General features: G+C 39.0%; 1 protein-coding gene across 1 annotated transcript; it reads right to left on the reverse strand.

Moving 5' to 3' along the window:
- Positions 1–1,512: 1,512 nt before the first annotated feature.
- LOC146487351 (lysophosphatidylserine lipase ABHD12-like) lies at positions 1,513–21,077 on the reverse strand. The gene is made up of 15 exons (XM_085087230.1): positions 20,945–21,077; positions 20,775–20,819; positions 18,955–19,064; positions 17,263–17,365; positions 15,889–16,002; positions 14,974–15,007; positions 14,193–14,238; positions 13,653–13,688; positions 12,544–12,637; positions 11,949–11,986; positions 10,432–10,511; positions 8,688–8,761; positions 6,121–6,199; positions 5,278–5,399; positions 1,513–3,623 (listed from the first exon to the last, which is right to left on the reverse strand). Exons 1-15 carry the CDS (start codon positions 21,067–21,069, stop codon positions 3,602–3,604), a joined length of 1,122 nt encoding a protein of 373 aa, XP_084943356.1. The 5' UTR covers positions 21,070–21,077; the 3' UTR covers positions 1,513–3,601.
- Positions 21,078–21,107: the final 30 nt, after the last annotated feature.

Consider the following 21,107-nt stretch of genomic DNA (forward strand, 5'->3'; position numbering starts at 1 on the left):
TACTATAAAAATGATTATCAAATTATTCTCTACAGATTGAATTATTCTGATGCACCGATTAAAAAAACAATCACGTGTATTTTTATTCGAAGTTCATAGAAGCACGCCATGTGCGGCTACGTCATGCAAATTCGTGTCCGATCGTCCGGGGCTACTGGATTTTGCGATCGGGCTAGTGGATTCTGACCATCACTTGCCCGATGGGCAAGTGAAGTTTTTTGGGGAATTAAAATTACAAAATTACTGTAGGGCATACTTTTTTTAACTTCCAGGTAGATTTGTGTTTTTCAAGCCGATCTCACAAAGGGAAATCTGTTCAACAAAGTATCGCATTTCATTTCATGCCCGACATAAATGCGTGAAATTTTTCCTTTGGAGTTCAGTCCACGCAATCCTCAAGTAAAAATAATGAAATATGACAAGCTCTTGCTAAATAAGAATTATTTATCGACCGCGTCCTTTTGCTTTCCCATAAATTACCAGTTGTAAATTGCGAAAATGAAACATTGTTTCCCTTTGAAACCTCTATGAAAGCTGACAAGATCTTAAAGTGTTCATTTCACCAGACATTTGCATAATTTTGTTTACGACGTCACTGATGCGTGACATGGCACGTTCCGCTTTCGCGTGAAAACTTACATGTCCAATACACTCGACCTGAGTCCGGTTGACTTCATTCCCAGGCGGATTGAGTCTGATCGCGACCGGAACCGGAAATGGGTGCAAGGCGCTTGATCAGTGGTACCGGAAGTAAGGGGTTAACAGGAGCGAGGGGGGTTGAAAAGTTGGCAAACAGACTCGATCGGATCCGACGGAGACAGTTCGTCCTGGCAAGAGTCAATCGGACTCCCCGGAAGCCAGTTAGAAAATATCTCTTTGTCATGAGGCGAAACAAGCTACTCATGAAATATGCGTCTTTCTTGAAGCCGGTGAGGCGAAACAAGGGCGCTACACTGACATGTAACATTAGTCGTTCTTTAAGCCATGAGGCGAAACAAGCACGCTACACATGAAATATACGTCGTTCTTAAAGCCATGAGGCGAAACAAGCTACTCATGAAATATACGTCTTTCTTTAAGCCATGAGGCGAAACAAGCACGCTACACATGAAATATACGTCGTTCTTAAAGCCATGAGGCGAAACAAGCGCGCTACACATATAACATTAGTCGTTCTTTAAGCCACGAGGTGCGAAACAAGCGCGCTACATGTGAAACATTAGTCGTTCTTTAAGCCATGAGGCGAAACAAGCGCGCTACACATGTAACATCAGTCGTTCTTTAAGAGGCGAAACACCACGCATTTCACTCATGCCGAGTGCGGCCAATCTTCCTTCGCTTTATCGCTTGACAAATTCAAATCTAGTTGTCAAAAAAAATTTCACAAATGGGTCGCTTCTCGTTTGATCAGTTGTAATATCATCAATTATCACACTAGATTAGCGTCACATCTTTATCGGTTTTAAGAACAGACGACACTTCTATCAGAATATAACTATGCCCAAGAGAAAATGAAAACAAAAGAATATTATGTCTTTATTATCAATAACCCTTTATTATATCGCATTGTTACATAAATGCCCAAAACGCACATTAGACTACTAGTGCCATTGTTTATACCCGCCAGTAAATCTAGCAGTTAGTTGCTTTTCAATTCATTCCTTTCTGAAGTTCACGGAACACGCACCAGCCATGCCTATAAATCAACTCACACAATTAGACAAGAACTTGAAGGGCTGCATAAAACACGATCTAGACTGGACTTTACTACCGAAAAATACAAAAGAAGTAAGTATTCTCTCTTACGACCTTTAATGATCATAATTTTCTTGCCAGCGTAGCACTGATTTCGTGAATGAAAAATTTTGTAACATTTTCCTCTTAAGAAGGGTTTGTAACCTCCTGTAAAAAATAAGCTTACTTTCATCCAAACAATTCTCAATCGGAAGTTGTCCAGTTCCCACAATTAAATGAACATAACAGATTTAAAAAACCTTAAAATGAAAAGGAACAGGTAACAGTCAGTATATCTGAAGTTTTCAAAGATTTGTTTTGGTTCCGGCTATCATGACTGTTCCTATTATCAAACGACCTATTGTCAAACGACCAATAACATCTGGACTTCGTTGACCAATCAGGTTAACAACCAGAGACGTATATACCACCTACTGACGTTCCACAATCCACTTGACTCTGAAGATGACTCAGTTCCGCTCAGGTTGTCGAAACGTCAGTCAAAGTCACCACAAACAGTCCTTCTCAGGACTACACTCATCTGGATGATCATAATTTACGTACTTATAAACGTACTCTTTTAACGACACATACCATATCGTTCTTATTCAACCCAAACAATAACATCAGCAGTTGCTACACTTTGTGGAAAAAACGAAAAAACCTATAACTTTGCTCAGATTCAACGAAAAGTCTCCATTCTTACACTAAAATGATTGTCAAATTATTCTCGAAAGAATGAATAACAGAATTCTGATGCGTCGTGAAAAAAATTTCCCCCCTTTTTTTTCACTAATTGAGTTTACGACCCCGGACTTTCTGAAAAACTGAAAAAACTTGTAACTTTGCTCAGATTTAACGAAAAATCTCCATTCTTGCACTAAATGATCGTCAAATTATTCTCTACATATAGAATAAGAATATCCTGATGCGCCGTGGGCACCGCGCACGCCCGAAAGTTAACGACAGAACCAACCAACCAAGTCAACAGTCAGCCATCGCTATAACTCGTCCATTGCGCATGCGCGCATTCACGAGTTAAAAAGGCTAAAACATGCGCTGGGGAGTCGTACAGGCCTGTCACTCTTGTACGATGTAAAACACTTCAAAATCTGCAAACTCTCTAAGTCTACTCGATTCCTCAATGCCACAATTTCTACGAATATTCTTCTCCAACTGGGTTGTTGAACAATCCAATGGTAATTCCAGTTTTTCAGTTCTCGGTGCGTATAACATCATTTTGAGTAGAAAGGTACTTAACTTCCACGACAACAGTGCGAGTCTTGCACTACACCTCTGCTCCCGCCGTCGCTCGCTCGTGTTTGTATTATAGAAATACGCATGCTCTGTAGATCTTTGGTATTGCACACACCGCTGTACACAAATAGCGTTGACCGTAAATCCTTCAGGGGAAAAGGAAACGTGCGGACGCTGGCTAAAAATGCCAAAAAATTGACAGGAACAAGGTATTTGAACACTTTTTTGACTTTTCTCAATCCCAGGAAATAGGTGATGTCTCGACTGGTCATGGTTACAAAATATTTATCCCATTCCCATTTTTGACATTTTTTCCCCATTCCCAGTGACCAAATTCCAGTCCCAGTGACCTAAATGTCATTTTTCCAGGGGAAAAACAGGCCAATCCCAGTTCCCAAGGGATACCCAAAAAAGGAATTCGAATGTTCATTTCAATCTCGGAAATCGTGACGTAGACTGACTGTAAAACTATTCCGTTTGTTTTCGTTCCAGAATACGGTTAATTGAATGCACTCTAAGTCTTGCACTATGTTGGAAGAATTAAAAAAACAGTCCTGTCACATTTGTGGAGAACTTCCAGTTGTGAAGGTATGACTTTCTACATTTGGTGTCACTTGGTCTTGATAAAATCCCTGCATAGGAATAAATAGAGAACGTTTGAGACTCGTTGAGGAGCATAGAGCAAAATTGTCAGAAGTAACATAGTCAACATAAGAAGACATGATTCCCTGTATAAAGAATTTTTGAAAATGTTTGTCCCATGAACCTAGTTTAATGGCCTTAGCTCTCATGAGTCTGCTGTAGCTCAGTGGTAGAGCATCCGAACTAGTAATTGAAAGGTCTTAGGTTCGACTCCTGATAGGAACACTCGGACTTCTTTTTTCCGAGTATGCCTGCGTCGTTTACTGATTACCTTATTAAAGGAAATTAACAATGCACTTTATTAACGCGATTTTACAAAATTCGCGTTAATTTAATGTATCTTAATTAATGTCGATGTAAATTTAATTCACGCCATTTTACAACATTGTTATTTTAGAGCACCTCTATTTCATTACAAAACCTTATTGGTTCATGACTCCTCTATTAGCTCTTCAGAGTCACTATCTTTTCAATTGATAGGGTCTAGTTAGGCTTCAAAACCACATTTTCGGCTTTCAAAAAAACTTAGAAACATCCGTGCACTTGTCTTGGAAGGTTTTTTTGACGGACGCCAAAACGCAGTTTTGGCATTCAGAAATGTAAAGTGCGAGTTTGCAGAATCATGAAAATCGCAGTAAATAAAGCAAGATGCTTATCGAAAAATTCGCGTTAATTTATTGCATGTAAAACTAACTTTTGAAAAAGTCGCGTTTATTTAGTGTAACGTAAATTTTCTTCGCGTTGTCAACGTGCATTGTTAATTTCCTATAATAAGGTAATACATCTTTCTCATTTATTCACCAGGCTTAACATATTCCATCACATTATTATTATTATTATTATTATTATTATTATTATTATTATTATTATTATTATTATTATTATTATTTCCATTGCACTTATGCCACACATTGACATTCCAATCCTAGCAGTATGCAGGATGTTTGTCCCATGAACCTAGTTTAATGGCCTTAGCTCCCACGAGTCTCCTGTAACCCAGTGGTAGAGCATCCGAACTAGTGTAATCGGAACGTCAGGGGTTCGATCCCGGGCCCGCGAATTGAATACAGTTTCCTTTCAAAGAAGGCCGATACCAAACAATCGACATAATCGATACTTGGCATTCCCCGAAAATATCGACTCTTGCGAGAAACACAAGACATCTTTCGATAACTCTCACGTGACTCTTTGGAACAAGAAGAGGAGTGTATTTCCCACACTGTTGCAAGGTACAAAATCTATGCGATGTCGATACTTTATTCGGAGTATCAGTCACAGCCCCACCGCTTACGCGGTCTCTACTCGTACCAAATAATTGCCTCTACTTACTAAAGGTTTGTATAGTTTCAGCGAGTACTGTAGTAGACTCACTACGTAATAAATGCATTTTGAAATAATGATATGTTTCTCGTACATAAGGAAGGGACCGCACCCATTTGGACCAGCAGCAAGCACCCTTTCCACATAAGAAAACAAGACCCTCTTTAAGACCCTAAATGGCCTCAGTTTTCAGAAAACATCACAAATATAAGGCCCTTTTCAGGCTAACCTGGAAAAATTTAGGTTCTTAATTGGTTCGATGTAGATCGAGCGGCAAAATCGCAAAAATCTGTCAAGATTGAGTTTAAAACGCAAGCACAATACCTCAAAATTCCTGGAAGCCTGTCTGATTTGTAAATCTCTTCGTGCCCGTGATTTCCATTGAATTCAACAAATTCAATAGGGCCTGCATCAGATGGCCTTGAGTTCTTGGCACCTTCGTACAACTGAAATATAAGAATCAGAAAACAAAATCGCGGTCGTTTCGCCAACGTCTTAGGTCTTGAACAGGGACTCGTTTCAATATGAAATACGTTTCTATCATATTCCTGTCTTCAATTTATTCACTCATTTTTCTGTCATAAAAATGCATGAGAGAAGACAAAGTTGGACAAAGAAAACTTACAAAAAGAGAAGTGCCGGATTTTCAGGGGAGGTGAGAAGGTAAATACTGTAAAATGAAACACAGTAACCCTTTTTGCAAAAAAAACCAAAACAAAAAAAAAACAAAATCAATCAATCAATCAATCAAACCCACATTTCAATGGATTTTTTTCATCATTAAGAAATTTTGTGATCAACCTTCATTAATGAAGTTTGCTCCTCAAAATAATTCACGAAGAGACAACAAAGCAAATCACTACCGTGAGGGAGGTTTTGAAATGTGATCTTTTAAGATCACATTTTATGATCTTAAGATCAAATTTTATGATAATTAAAATTATCATAAAATTTGGTGAACTTTTCCTTTAAATTTCTCCAAGAATTGTTAATCAAATGGTTTGAGAGGCTATATCAAACACTCGAAAGAGAGTTTCATCCCATTTCCAAACACGTCGAACTTGGTTAACCCAAAAAAAAGTGCAATAAAAAAATCAGCTGCACCTCGTTTTTCCAAGCCACTTCTTGGTGTTTGGAAATCGGATGAAACACAATTTTAACACTTACCTTTTTGCCAAGTTCAAATGATATAGTTTCATCATCCCTATCATGAAGGATTAGTATTGGACAATACACATCCGCTAACCTAACGAAGACAATAAATCAACACTAAGGTAAATAATAATAATAATAATAATAATAATAATAATAATAATAATAATAATAATAATAGTAATAATAATAACAATAATAATAATAATAATAATAATAATAATAATAATATTTCTAATGCGCAAATTTCATGAAATGTTCAAATGCGCATGACAAGATTAAAAACGGAATAAAAAGGCTAAAAAGCTACAATTACAATTAACAGTAAACTTACAATGATTTTAAAAAGCTAAAATTACAATTAAAAGTAAACTCACAGTAATAAAATCAACTATGATAAAAATGCATGACGGAAAAGGTGAGTTTTTAGCTTGGCTTTAAAAATACTAACTGTAGTGGCGCTTCTTATGTCAATTGAAGGGCTGGGGGCATAACCGACTTATGTCGAATTTCAGCCCGTTTTTCGATGTAGCTCGGATTTGTCCAAACTTTTGCATGTGAACCGCAATTCGATTGAAAACCATTGTCCAGTATTTTTTCACGCCGCTTTGTGTTTCGTATTAATGCCATTGAGAAATTTTACCATCTTGTAAAGATATATCGGTAACATTATAGACACTGGATGACCAAAAGGACAATGCACTGAGGATTAAATACTTGTATTCAATATACACTCGTTGTCTTTGAAACACGGCACACGAAAGCGGTGTTTTTCGCGGGAGCAACGAAAAAAATGCTGTCACGCTTTTATTTGATTCTGGTACAAACTACTACGTACGTGACAGGAATGTCCGAAATGTAAACAGTTACATCCTCCAAGAGAAAATGTGTCCATTTCCTGGCGTAAAATCCAGCTTTGTCCCATTTGTCGACATATCACTCTTCATAACGCAAAATACTAGCATTCTACACGATTAACAGGAAGACATGTAGCCATTTCAACGATTAACAACGATTAACAACGATTAACAGCAGTTCTATTAAAAGGTAGACTATCTATTCTTTTTTAACCAGCAGTCGGTGTTAACCGTTGAAAATCTATGTTAATCGTACTTTTATTGAATCATTGCCTTGAAATTGTCAAGTTAATCGTTACATACCGAATTTCAAGCCTGGCAAACCACAACTAAGGCTTGCAAAACACCTTGCACATGGCGGGATTTGTCTCTGATGCTCCCGCGGGATTTGATAATCGAATTGAAAAATTCATCACGGCACAGTCATCACTACCAAGGAGGGATTCTTTGGACAACATTTCCACCAGTTCCTGTGAACTGCATTCCTCAATTTCATAACTTTTCAAAAGATCCATAGATGTCGGTGCATTTACAAACTTCACCAAACAAAAGCGAAACCAACTAGCCAGTACGATACGCAAGTTGTTTATCCCGACTGCCTTGATCTATTTTGGGCTTGTTACAACCCGCAAAAGCAAACCATGATATCATCTCAAACGTTACTTATAGAAACAACAACTGGTGCGACTAAACACGAGTCGTGGACAGTGGAAACTTTTAGCCTACCGATAATTTGGAAAACGAGTCTGACGTGGACAAAACCTATCAAAAATTTGCCTTCCAAGCGCGTTCACTTGTAGACAAGCAAACTACCAAATACCCCTCCCCCTGACTCAATGTTGTCTTTTGGGTAACGAACAGTTTCCTGGCAAGCATCACTTCCCACATCAACATTGCATAAGGGGGAGGGGGGAAGGGAGAAGTAACTGTTGTAGAATTATGAAGGGAGAAACAGTAAGTGAGTGGTTTTTTGGCTGTCTGTGTTCGGTTCTCGTTGCATAGGGGGAGGGGGTGTGAGGGAGATTAGTAAGCAAGTGGTTTTTGTTCTGTTCGTGTTTGGTTTTGTCAAGGAGTTTTGTCCACGATTGTAAAACCGCGAAATGTTTTCCAAACCAGGGAGAGCCAAAATTCGGACAAATCCGTGCGAAATCGAAAGCCGCGCTAAAATTCGACATAAGTCGGTTATGCCCTCAGACCTTCCAATTGGTAGCGCATCACAGGTAAAAGAACGGTCACCAAGTGTAGCTTTTGATTTAAAACGCGGATAATTAAGTAAAAGTTTATCGCTAGAATTCCTTAGATTATATATGGATGGGAGCCTTAGGGAAATAAGAGACGATAAATAAGTAGGCGCCAAAAAATTAAGAATCTTAATATTTTAAACTCGATTCTGTATCTAATCGGTAACCAGTGAAGAATATCAAAACAAGGATGACAAGATAACCCACATCAATCTTCTAAGATGGTGTTTACACGCATCCAGTATTAAGGGGTCGTTACATTTACATACAAGCAGTGGGTGTATAAACGCATAAACATAGTGAAAGGTGAAAGGTCTGTTTCATCCCTGAGCGTGGTTAACACCTGGGGGGGGGGGGGGGGGGGGTTACTCTAAAACGTTTTGGGTGCGGTGTGCCGCTGGGACTCTGAAACCCTTACCCTAAACCAGATCAAAGAATTTTCAGAGCAAAACTAATAATTTTATATAAACAATTTATTCTGTACCTTTTGTCAGTACGAAATACTTCCTTTACTACATCCAGAACTGTCTCATTGAAATATGGGAGAAACCTAAAGGGCTAAAGATCCAGAAACCGTGTTAATGAGAAAGTTCTTCATCACTGAAGCCTAGAAACTAAGAATTATCTTTAATGGTTTGAGAAGCTATATCAAACATTCAACTTTCCTTTATTCTTTGATTTATACATGGTACATTGATACATTGGACTGGCCATGGCTCGCGAATAGCCAAGCTAATCTAGGCAGGCCAGTCAAAGATTATGATATTATAAATAAATAATAAATGATAAATAAACTACAGGGAAAAGAAGCTCCGACTGGGGTCACCACCTTATCGTGGTGGGGCAGTTTGCGTGTCTCAGTGACCCCTAGAGCTATGTTGGCGGGAGTCTTGCACTCCTGGTAGGGTCACCCATGCCGAACAGGTCAAAGGGTAGAGACCTGACAGAAAGTGACCCGCTGGTCCTCCAGGTTGGGGGTTGGACGCAGGGCTAACAACCCTGCTCCATAAGAAGCTATGTTACAGAAACCGGAGGCATTGACAATGATGCAATACAATCTGGGGGTGTTGCGGCTGGGGCTGCAATGACGCTCTTGGGCCAAAGCCAGCGGGAAGCCCAAAGGCCGATGGGCCCCATAGTAGCCCCCCAGCAGCAAACGACCATCGGTTGCTGGAACGTGAGGACTATGGCGAAGGCAACACGGACAGCGCAAGTGACCAAGGAGATGGCGGAATATGGAATTGAAGTGCTAGGGATAAGTGAAACCAGATCGAAAGGGATGGGATCAACAACACAGAGAGTGACGTGAAGGTGGTGTACGTAGGAGATGAAGAGGTGCGACACGGAAGAGTAGCCATCATGATAAGTGCGAGGGCAAAGAGAGCCTTGATGGAATGGACGCCGATTAGCAATTACAAAAGGACCATTAAGGCACGATTTTACTCCAAATTCAAAAAGCTGACAGTGATACAAACGTATGCACCAACGAATGATGCGATGGACGAGGAAAAAGATGAATTTTACAACCAGTTGCGGGACACTATTTCAAGCCGCAATAGACACGACATGATAGTGGTGATGGGAGATCCGAACGCTAAGTTAGGGAACAACAACACTAACAGGGAGGAGGTAATGGGGAAGTTTGCTGTTGGAGCCATGAACGACAACGGGGAAAGGCTATGTGACTTTTGTAGTGCGAACGGATTAGTCATAACTGGAACAATATTCCCACACAAAAAGATCCATAAGCTGACCTGGAGGTCACCAGATGGGAAGACAGTAAATCAGATCGATCATGTTACGGTGAATGGGCGCATGAGAACATCGATACTGGATACTAGAGTGATGAGAGGAGCAGACGTATACAGTGACCACTATCTTTTGAGAACACGAACAAGGCTAAAGTTGGCTTGGGCTGAGGGGATGAGGATGTTGGACGTATTACATGATACAAGCAGTTTTGCATTAAAACCATGTGAAAGTATAAATTGACTTTGTATTCCGTCGTCTTCAAAATGATTTTTTTTTCTAAAACGTAGTTGGCGATGCAACTTCCCGCCGAGAAAAAAACGCGGGTTGTCTCACAGGTTGAGTGTGACATTTCACAATGGCTTACATAGATGGGCGGACGTGTACGTACGGACGGTCGGACAGTGACGTTATAACCAAAACCAAACGCATTGGTTTACCAAAATCTCTTATCAATGGGGCTCCGCTATTATACTCACCACTGTCATGGGGGATCTGATGGCTCCTTCCCAAACATTATTGAAAGGTGCTTCAAGGATGATCCCAGATGGGGGAGATCCTAACAACAAACACTTAACTCAGTGTCTGCTAAACAATGGATATAATCACTCTCATCCTCAGGATCTTCGTATGTTCCAAATGGCAGTACGGGGAAGACCTTGGAACACCGTCCAAAAATACTGCATGGAAAAAGTGCAGCGAAGGCAGAAATCAAGTGTTTCATGTGACAAAAATACTCCATGAATCTTGGAGTATTTTGCCACATGACACACCGTTGAAATTGCTACACTTTTTCTGTGGAAAAAATATGGAAACAGCCATATTTGATCATATAAAAAGTCGTGTTCCATGCGAAGACCCTTTAACACGGTGCAAAAATACTCCACTATCTTCTGTGCAAGATCTGCAAGGATTTCAATCTCACTACGATCATCAGGGTCCTACAGGACTACTGCCACTAAGGATTCTGATTCTGATTTGTTCATGCCCTCATAGAATACTAAAGTGTGATGTCACAAATATTTGAATTTTTGAAATTATGGGATTTATTACGATGTTCGCAAAGAGCATGATCAAAATTGCCTGCTTGCCAAAAATCAGCCTCTTATTGTAATTTGGGAGTGCGATATTGGGGCTTTTTTGCTTCAATGACTCCATACAAATCCTTCTAATTTTGTCTCTGTTCTAAACGTTTAGAACAGAGACAAAATTGCAAAGATGTGTATGGGGTCGTTGGAGCATAACAATACTGATATCTCACCCCAAATTGTAACAAGATGCTGATTTTTGGCAAGTCAAGCTCTTTTGAAATATCTCAACAAATCACATAATTTCGGAAATTCAGTTTTTGTGATGTCATCACTTTAGGACTCAATACTATTTTCTACTACTATTTTTTAGTCAATTGTGTTTTCATGGTGACCTCTTTATATAAGCCCAATCGTTTCTTGAGGTCTCCTCACCATATCTTAACTGCTACTTTTGTCTGAGGTTGATGCATTTTTATGGCAAATTAAGGACGGTGCCTACTTTTGTTGCTGCGCATATGTTCTGTGCATATCGAGATACTTGGGTTTCCTATGGGTGGTGCCTACTAATACAGGGATATTTTTGTGCTGTTTAAAATTATGCAGAGGTAGCAGAACTTAGCAAGTGCTGTTGGTATCCAAAAAGAAAATTGGGGGTAACCATACATTTTTCAGAGATAACAAAGCTTCAATATGGCAATACGGAAAAAAAAATGTCACACATAGCTACGTATTTTACTTTTTTGAATTATTGTTGCTTAATTATCTCTGAAAAATGCGTGGTTTAACCCCCAATTTTCTTTTTGGATTTCAATAGCCCTTGCTACGATGTGCTATTCCCACATAGTCATAAACCGCGCAAAAATACTTGTGCATTAGATAAAGATAAAGATAAAGATAAAGATAAAGGATCCTGGGAAGAATCATACAGAATCCTGTACGATTTTACAGGATCATATAGAACTAACCTTCATCACATAATGTCTTTGCAACTCCACCAGCTACCCTGTTTTGTGAAATATCAAATTAAATGTAAATAAAAAGTAAAGAATTCTCTCACAACAAAATATTAAGGGCCGGGGTGTTCAATTAGTTGGACATTACTTACTCGTCTGGCATCCTAAATGCCCTCTTGACTCTGTATGTATTTATTCGCATGCATGATTTTTTTTATTTGCAATTTGCACGCATGATACTGCAGGCTGCAAACATTCAACAGTTACGCCTTTAGACTCTTAAAACTCTTGGAGAGAGGCGTGAATCGCTAAAGGAATGAAATCAAGAGGGGCAAAATGCCAAAAGCATGTGTCTCGACTCTCCAGTCATAACTTCCATTTCATTTGCTAAAGAATGTGTACATTTGTCAGGTGGATCAGCACAAAAATACAGACCGTTTTGCAGCCTAATGAGACCAGTTCAAAGTTCATTTAAATTCATTCATTCAATCAATAGTGTGATTCTATTTAATTAAATATTAAAGGAAAGAAACAAAATTCAGTTCAATTCAGTTTTTATCAAGAATATCATTTTTTACCAGATTTATTTAAAGCTAATGGCTCTTACCCTGATCCTAAAGAGTGACCCCAGATATACAGTGGTACTTTAGGACTTTGCGATCTAATCCATTGCATAGTAGCAACACCATCCTGTATGAGTCCTGTGCAGAGAGTAATTAAAAGTAACTTCAGAGATTGAAGTAGTTAATGTTAAGGCACGCCTACTGACAAAGACAAATAGTAGACCTGCACTTTTTAAAAACTCTATTTTCACTGGACCCTGATAACCTGCAGCTGCATTGTTTTTTAGGGTTGAGGGCAATGTTCTGTTGTTCGTTCATTTGTCCTCTTGCCCAACCGTGTAGGATGTCGGTTGCAAATGATGTAAGTTGCCCCCAGAAAAAACCCCCCAACCAGCTAAACTCACTGGATGAAGTCTGGCCTTAAAAATGGCATCGTTCTGAGGGGGTTCTTCATGCCTATACTGCAAGGCATGCGTAAGGCTGGTATAATAACCTGAGGCCAAGTTAACTCAGTCCAGGGAGATAACAATATGCCCCCTCCCCAATGGGGTTTCAACACAGGGCTGAAGGAGTAATGCAACAAGCAGCATTTCCCCAGCCTTCATCAAGGCCTGCAGGTGCAAAGGCTGAACTTTTCATTTGCCAAAACTAAATGTAAATTAACGAACAAATATTGTTTTTGCCCATTTGCATTACACTTTAGGTTTGGCACATAAAGTTTTGATGTTTGAACTGGGCTTTATTGATAGTCTCCAGCCTACAGTCCAGAAATGAAATGGGAAAGTTTGCACCAGGCAATTAAGCGACGTTAGACAAATAGGAAAAGCAAGCAATAACTGGAAGAGTGGAAAGTGAGCTGCAAAGAGATCAGGTTGCTGCAGGCCTATAAAGAGAAGGTCATTGAGAAAATGTGCATGGTTTCGAATGCTTAGAATGCTCCTGACGAGGAAAGTCTGGAGCATTCTAAGTGAAAACATAAAAAAACCCTTCACTTTAATGCATGGTTTTTTAATAAGGATTTGCACTGTCTAGTGACTAGATAAATCAGACATTTACGTTTTCAACCTGTGAGATCTCAAGTTGACAATAACTAAATTTGATAGTTTTCTAACACATTAACAATCAGTCACATAATTAATTTACATTATTTTACCATTTTCAGAGGGTGTTCCTTCAGAGTCACCAAATCCTAATGAAAAACAACATTCATTTGATTATATTAAAGAAACCACACTTCACTTCTGTGAAGACTTTGAAAGTCTTCACAGCCAATAAAATCACGGCTTACTGACAAACAACCAATAACATCTCGACTTCGTTGACCAATCAGGTTAACAGCCAGAGACATATATACCACCTACTGATGTTCCATATTTCACTTGACTTTGAAGATGAGTCTTCCGCTCAGGTTGTCGAAACATCAGTCAATGTCACCTCAAACAGTCAAACATAATTTACGTACTTATGCCATGACTCCTGGGTTCCAACCCTTTACAGTTAGTTTTTGATGGCATTACATTAAACTGACAAATTCACATGCAAATGACCATCATGATATTTCTGATTACATGGGAAAACAATTTTGTAAAGAGGAACAAACATGTGGCACAATAACAGTCCTGAACCAAACAATATGACACAGAGGAGCGACAAAAAAAAATGGTTACTGTCTGTAGAAAACTTGAACATGTACCTCGATAATCAATTGTGATCACATGATAACCTAAGGAAGTCAAAACCTGAAAAACAGAACACTTCATGTTATTATGTAAAAAATTAAACAAAAAATTCTTATTGTGAGAAAAAAATTCAGGCTTGAACGGGTATCGAACGCATGACCTCTGCGATACCAGTGCAGTGCTCTACCAACTGAGTTATCAAGCCAACTGGGAGCTGGTCATATTGTGAGTTCGTAATATACCCGTGAAGGATGAATAAATGAACATGAGTATATGAGAAACATCATATATTAAACTGGGGATGAAAGATTAGATACAAGAAAGATCCTCGCAGTTAGTATGCAATTTAAGCAGTTGCGAAAAGAAAGCCTGAAATTTGAAGGGGATTCGAACCCGTCACCTCTGTGATGCTGGTGCAGTGCTCTACCAGCTGAGCTATCAACCAACTGGGAGCTCGGTCATATTGTACACTGAGTAATAATGTTGTTTGATATGATGGCAAATTATATGTTTTTACCTTTAAGATGCATTTTTTTTTTATTTACATGATTTTTATTACTAACACAATAACAATTATACAAAATGAACAAAGTAAACTAATAACAAAAATTCAGACTGAAGAAGGAACACAAACTACCAACAAAACAAAGGATAGCAATAATTAAGATGAAGAGTGTAGCTTAATCCAAGAAAAAAGAGCAATTTTCCATTTTGCTAAGTACTGCTATTGAATCATCCTCTGTAATTCTACAGAGTTGGGTGAACTTAGACGTTATAATGATGATCAAGACAAACCTTGTAGATTCCTAATCTGGTGTCTGGATTCCCTCTAGAAAACAAAGAACCCTTGGATTTACCCAAAAGAGGAGTACTAAAAGGGATAGTAACATTAATTAAATCTCATAATGTAGTTTCTCTTTTTTTTTTTTTAACAAAAGGATCTAGCTGGCCAGCATAGTTAAGTCCCTTCTTTGCATGTCCCATCCTCAGCTCTTGCCTTGTCTCATAATTACCCCTTGCTTTTTAACACTTGTAGTACCAATAGTAACTGACATAAAAGACGGAAAACAATTCACAATGATTGGCTGCAGAGCAAATGATTTGTCAAGATCAACTAAATTGCAAGCCAAATGAAAGGAACTGCCCCTGAAAGACCTATTGGACCACCCCATACACTGTAGGTCACCTACTGCCACAAACAAGACCACTTACCACATTGACTTGAGCCTAACTTTGCCTAAATCACATTTAGCAACTCACATTAATTTTTCCCCCTTACCCATTTGAATCTAACAATAGTGAGAAGCATCTAACTTCTACTTAAGGTTGGTTTTGACTAGGACATAAGCATTTAAGCATAAGCATAAGCATAAAAATAAGAAAGTGAAAACACTAGCTACATTAAGCATAAGGACAGATACATGCACAGTAAGCCATTTCTTGATGGAATTCTCAATATATACTAGCTCTCCTCAATGTTAACAAGATGATGATGAACCTTACAATAAACATATGAAGACTTATTCAGGCTGACTTGAAAAAAGTAGGTTCTTAAATGTGGGTGTTTACTTGTATCTTGATGTTTTGAATAAGCAAATCAAGCAGCACTTTCAATTGAATTATCAATCCAGTAGTGCCTTCAATGACAATGATCATCCAACCAAGGTTGTTTAAAACTAACTGCAGGTAGAGAGAATCAGTAACATGTACCTTGTGTAAGCATTGCCATGGAAGTACAGAAATATTGGATTTCCATCCTTGAGATGGGAATGTTTTTCAGATTTGGAGTCTTGCATCTCAGGAACATGTTTACCAGGAATATCCCTAAAAAACCACAACAACAATTATTGTGGAGAAATTAGAATTTAGTGTTAAATACTAAGCCATTTTGGCGGCTTACCACCAGCCTATCAAGGTTAATTTTTTCTTCTGCCATTCAGTGCGAGCCATTCAAAATTTTTCTTCTGCCGTTCAGCCGTTTACCATGAGCCGTTCGAAATTTTTTCTTCTGCTGTTCAGCGGTTCACCGCAAGCCGTTCAAAGTTTTTTTCTGCCGTTCAGCTGTTCACCGCAAGCCATTTGAAAATTTTTTTCTGCTTTTCAGCCCTTCAACTTCATCCGTTCAAATTTTTTCCTCAGCTGTTCAGCCGCCTGTGGTAGCCTTTTCAAATGGCTCAGCCACCCGTTTGTCATCCGTTCAGTAGCTGTGCGTTTTGCCGTTCGAACAGATATCCGTTAGTATGGTTTTCGCATGATAGGTCACATTTACCCCCAGGGTTGGAAAGGGGGGAGGGGGGGAAGGGTAGAATGCACATTCAAAAGTAATATAGAAGTACAAATGAAGCCAATAATTCATGGCCCTCCCTCACCACATCTAAAATAACAAATGACATATATCCATGGACTACTTTAGGTGACTCCATACAGTTATTTGGTGCGCGGCATCTGGGTACTAAAATGGCGCAAGTGCACGCAGTTTTCTGACTGATATAGGAATTTTCATTATACTGGCACGCAAAACAAGGCCAGTTTTTAGGCTGAAAAATAAGGCTATTTTAACAAGTTTTCCATTGTGAATTTTTCTGAAAATTAGCTCAATGTTCTGCAAAAAATCTGAGGGAGAATTATATATGACAACTGCAATAAATGGCAAAAACGAAAATTGCAGAAATTGGCCAAACGTATGTACAGAATTTGTTTTGACTATACAAGGAGATACTTTCGAGTTTCTCTCTTCTTTACACAAGAAATAGCAAAATTTTACCGCGCACATAATTCAGACAAACCCGTTTTGAAACTAGCTGTGAGTGATGGAATCAACAGATGTATTATCCACTGGTTGCCATGGAAATGGGGTTTAGCAGTTGTTACGCTGTTTTTAGCAAAGCATAAGGACTTAGGTACTTGAAACCCAGATATTTTCACAGGGCTGAAAGAACAAGAACAACAAGAAAAATATATATCACTGCCGACAAAAGATTTCAGCCCCCACTCCTTCCCAATTCCCCCCCCCCCCCCCCACACACACACACACACAAATCCAATGCACTAACTAATAATAAAATTGTTTTCAATGAAACTTACCATGCTCCCAGTTGGCCAGCTGAACCGGAAATATAGAAATTAACAGTATTTGCAGGCAAACCATGTGAAACAGGATCCGACAAATTTTCAAATGGATTCTTCACTTGATGGGATAAAAGAAGAAAGAGGGAATAATTAGGGACTGGTCATTATTTATGTAGAGGGGGGGGGGGGAGGGAAAAAAAGAAGGGGGGGTCAAAGCTGTTTAAGATTGGCAAGAGGGGGGGGGGGTAATTTTTTAAACAGTTAATAGGGGGGTCATCATTTCTTAAGGTTTTGCAAGGGGTTTTGTCTGTGCTTTTGCAAATGGGATTACTTTACGAAATAAATTAAATTCAAAGATCCAGGTGGTGAAGATGGACAACCCAGTTAGAAGAATATTGTCACAAACTTCATTGCTTTAATATTTCACACTTTATTATAAAAGACAAATCCAGATCAGCCTAGCTAAAGATGTTTTGAAGTGTTGGCAGGCTTAACATGACTCCTGCTGCTGTCACCCATGCTGTATACTCGACCTTTAGGGTTTGGCTCTTACAAATATGTCTTTTAAAGATTTCCTCTCTTGTAGGATATAATTGGTGGATCCTGATTTATTTCTTTCAGCAAAATTAAGATGTTCTTTAGGTTTGGCACGGATGGATTGTATTGTGTGACAAAGGGAAATATTTTCGTGCGCATTTTTTGTTTCTGACGAAGTGCCGACTTCCTGTCTGTAAATTGAACTCCTGCGAGGACTTTATTGACCAGAAGATCTGGGTAGCCTCGTACACGCAAACATGATTTAAAATGAATTATATTTTCTTCAAAAAGAGTTTTTGAAGAATTGGTTGTTAAAAGTCAAAGGGCCTCACCCTTAATAAAACCTTTCCTGACTCTGGGGGGGAGGGGTCATCAATGAAATATTGAATTAAGAGGGGAGCTACTTGCCATTTTTAGACCTGAGGAGGGGGGGAGCCATGGCAAAAATTTTCATCTATCAAAATATTTTTCCCTCCTCCTGCCTCTACATAAATAATGACCGGTCCCTTAGCAAGGAAAAAATGTTGTTAATTTATTCAGTTCTTAGCAGTTGGACAAGGTGGTTCCTGTAGGATGTTTCTGTAAGTGGGTAATCACATTCAAACAAAAGCAATAAAACTACATCAATAATATTATTATTTTTACAGCATGATGTAATAATAATAATAATAATAATAATAATATTTAATATTTTCCTACTGCACAAATTAAAAGGTAAATATGATCAAAGGCGCATAAAATGCATAAATGCACATGTATGATGATGCAAGTCACTTAAATTTTAAAAACTGCATTTTCTTAAACTGTTACTTTCATGTACTGTCAAGTCATTGAAAGAAAAGCAAAGAAAATAGTGCAAAAACAGATTTCGGTTGAATTTATAAGTTTTTGACTGTACACTGTATGAAAGTAAAATTCTAAGCTTTTGACTCTGCTAGAGTCTTCTTCACAGTAATTTGGTCAGGTCAAGTGACATGTGACCTGACCAGCCTTGTCCAGATCGCCACTTTGCTTTGAAGCAAAAAAGAAAATAAGCAGGCCTGATGTTCTTTGATTAAATTGAATGGCCACATGAGAAATTCCTGAAGGCATTTTTGAGCAAAATGAAAAATCCACCTAAAATTCAACATAAGACACTAATGTCCTCTGCCCTTCAATTTCCCAACTTACGTGGATGCATATAGATCATGAACTTTATTGCCGCTGGTGAGGTATACATTATTATCACACACAAGACATAGAGCAGCGCAACTGTGCGCAACACAATCTTGACCAATGACCTGTAAAAATGAAAACAACAACAAGAAAATAAAAGCAATTATTGTTTTGAATATTTTTCAAGAAGCCCAGAGTAATGAGTATGTCAACAGTTTATTATCGGTATGCATATGGTGTAATTTGTTTAATTTTTTTTATCAGGCTGTTGGGTGATACAATGAAACAACAAGACAGCAATGAAGTGGTGGTCTAGGGTGAACAGAAAACTCTCCATTGTAGAGACTGAGCCTGAGCATTTTGGAGAAGATTTGAAGGGGTGTTCACGACCACCTTATAGAGGTCCGTGAAGTGTCTGACTTTCACGTACAAAGGTTTCTGCCTCAGAGACGTGTCTACTTGTAATACCTTTAGAGAGATATCCACTATGAGAGCTGTCTGTTCAGTTATAGCTCAGAAGTGTACGATTTAGAGAGCCCCAGGGGGAGGGGGGAGGGGGAATTCCCATTTAAAAGTGACAGGGGTGATGGGTTTTTGTGGGTGTGGTCTGAAAAACGTTTTACCCCTAAGAGGAACCAAATCAGTTGACTGACATTAATTTTACTTCCTCTCATATTTCTTGGGTCAATACCTTAAAAGGTACCACACCACAAATATTAACCCCTAAAAGGTACGATGATCACCCACGTCACCCCGGGTTAGAGAGTTGTTGTCTTGCAGGCAACAAACAAAGAAATTGTTGTTGGTGGAGAGGTGTCTAAACTTAGTGAAGTGTATCTTGGAAAGACTTGTCCCTAACCTGAGAGAGGTGTCTGAGCTATAGTTGTCTGTAGAGCTAACATAGGTGTCTAAGAGGTGTCCTACTTGACAAGGTCTCTGTTTCATATCCAAACAGATGTCCATCTCAAAGGCGCACATCTCAGAAATGTGTCCATCTTAGCTCTAAAGGTGTCCATGTTAGAAAGATATTAGAGAGTCTAACAGAGCTGTCTGTTTTACTAAGCTGTCTGCATCACAGAGCTGAGTGCAAAGGAAAGATGTCCATCCTAGAGAGATTTGTATACTAGAGAGGCGTCCATCATCAGAGGGTGATCCAATGAGAAGACTGTTCATTTCTATGAAGAGTTCATCTTAAAGAGAAAATTGGGGCCATAGGGTATCGAGGCCCGGGGGCAATATGTATCTTATAGGGTGCCTTGACCGACATATCGATCGATACATCAGTTGAGATGTTGATCCTTACTCGATTGACACTTGACTGACACAGGATCGATATGCTGCTCAGCTATCGACCAAGAGTGAACCGCTAGCCCACCAATGTATAGGTCGAGCGTCAGCCGATGTCGGCCGATGTATGGACTGTGATATCGTCTGTAGCTTATCTGTCAACTACTGGTGGCATATTGGTCTTTATTAAGAAATCAGTCACAACATATGTGTGTCTTTACAATCAATAATCAATCATATGCATTTCAAAATTGAAAAAGATTAAGCTAAAAGATATTAAGAAATAAATTTAAAAAGACATCTATTAATACAAAGGCCCGTTTAAATCGTTCGGTTTTTACTTTGGGAAGTATAAAGTCATGTCCCCTTTCTCTAAGACCCTAGTGCATTTGGGAGGGAGCAAGTTATATAATACATGACCAGTGTCGTTTGTGATTACACGATACCCGATGCCTCCACCTGACCCCCCCCCCCCCCTCCCCCCACCCCACTGTGCGGAAATCTTTGGAACAAATCTTTCCGATTAAATAAAAACTATTTTTACTTACCAGATAAGTGAAGCGATCGCTAACAGAACGGATAATACGAAACTCCTGCGAATCCAAACAAGGCAAATCTCATAAGTTCAATGTTTGTGAACGGACCTGAAAGGCTCCAACCTGTTCCACCTGATCGATCAAGAAAGACGGACTTTGGCCAACTGCTCTAACAACGTTACCTTTGTTGTTGCGTCTCTTTAACGCCATTCCTAGGTGCTTTTTGCTTATAAGTGTGACCAACAGATGTTACTTCAGATGGAGCAGTTCTTTGCTTTACTCCCTCAGACATAACTGTTTTCTGCATGCGCAACTTTCCAAATAAAACTGGTGTGACTACCGTCT

Source organism: Pavona decussata, unplaced genomic scaffold (genome assembly GCF_977016875.1).
Source record: "Pavona decussata unplaced genomic scaffold, jaPavDecu1.1 SCAFFOLD_16, whole genome shotgun sequence".
NCBI lineage: Eukaryota > Metazoa > Cnidaria > Anthozoa > Scleractinia > Agariciidae > Pavona > Pavona decussata.

Coding starts and splice junctions, on each gene's coding strand:
- LOC146487351 (XM_085087230.1), bottom strand. CDS start 21,069: ATGCAGAAAACAGTTATGTCTGAGGGAGTAAAGCAAAGAACTGCTCCA. Junction 15,008..15,888: donor CATGGCAATGCTTACACAAG/GTACATGTTACT, acceptor TTTGTTTTCTAG/AGGGAATCCAGACACCAGAT. Junction 10,512..11,948: donor AAAGACATTATGTGATGAAG/GTTAGTTCTATA, acceptor GTTTGTTGTTAG/GATCTCCCCCATCTGGGATC.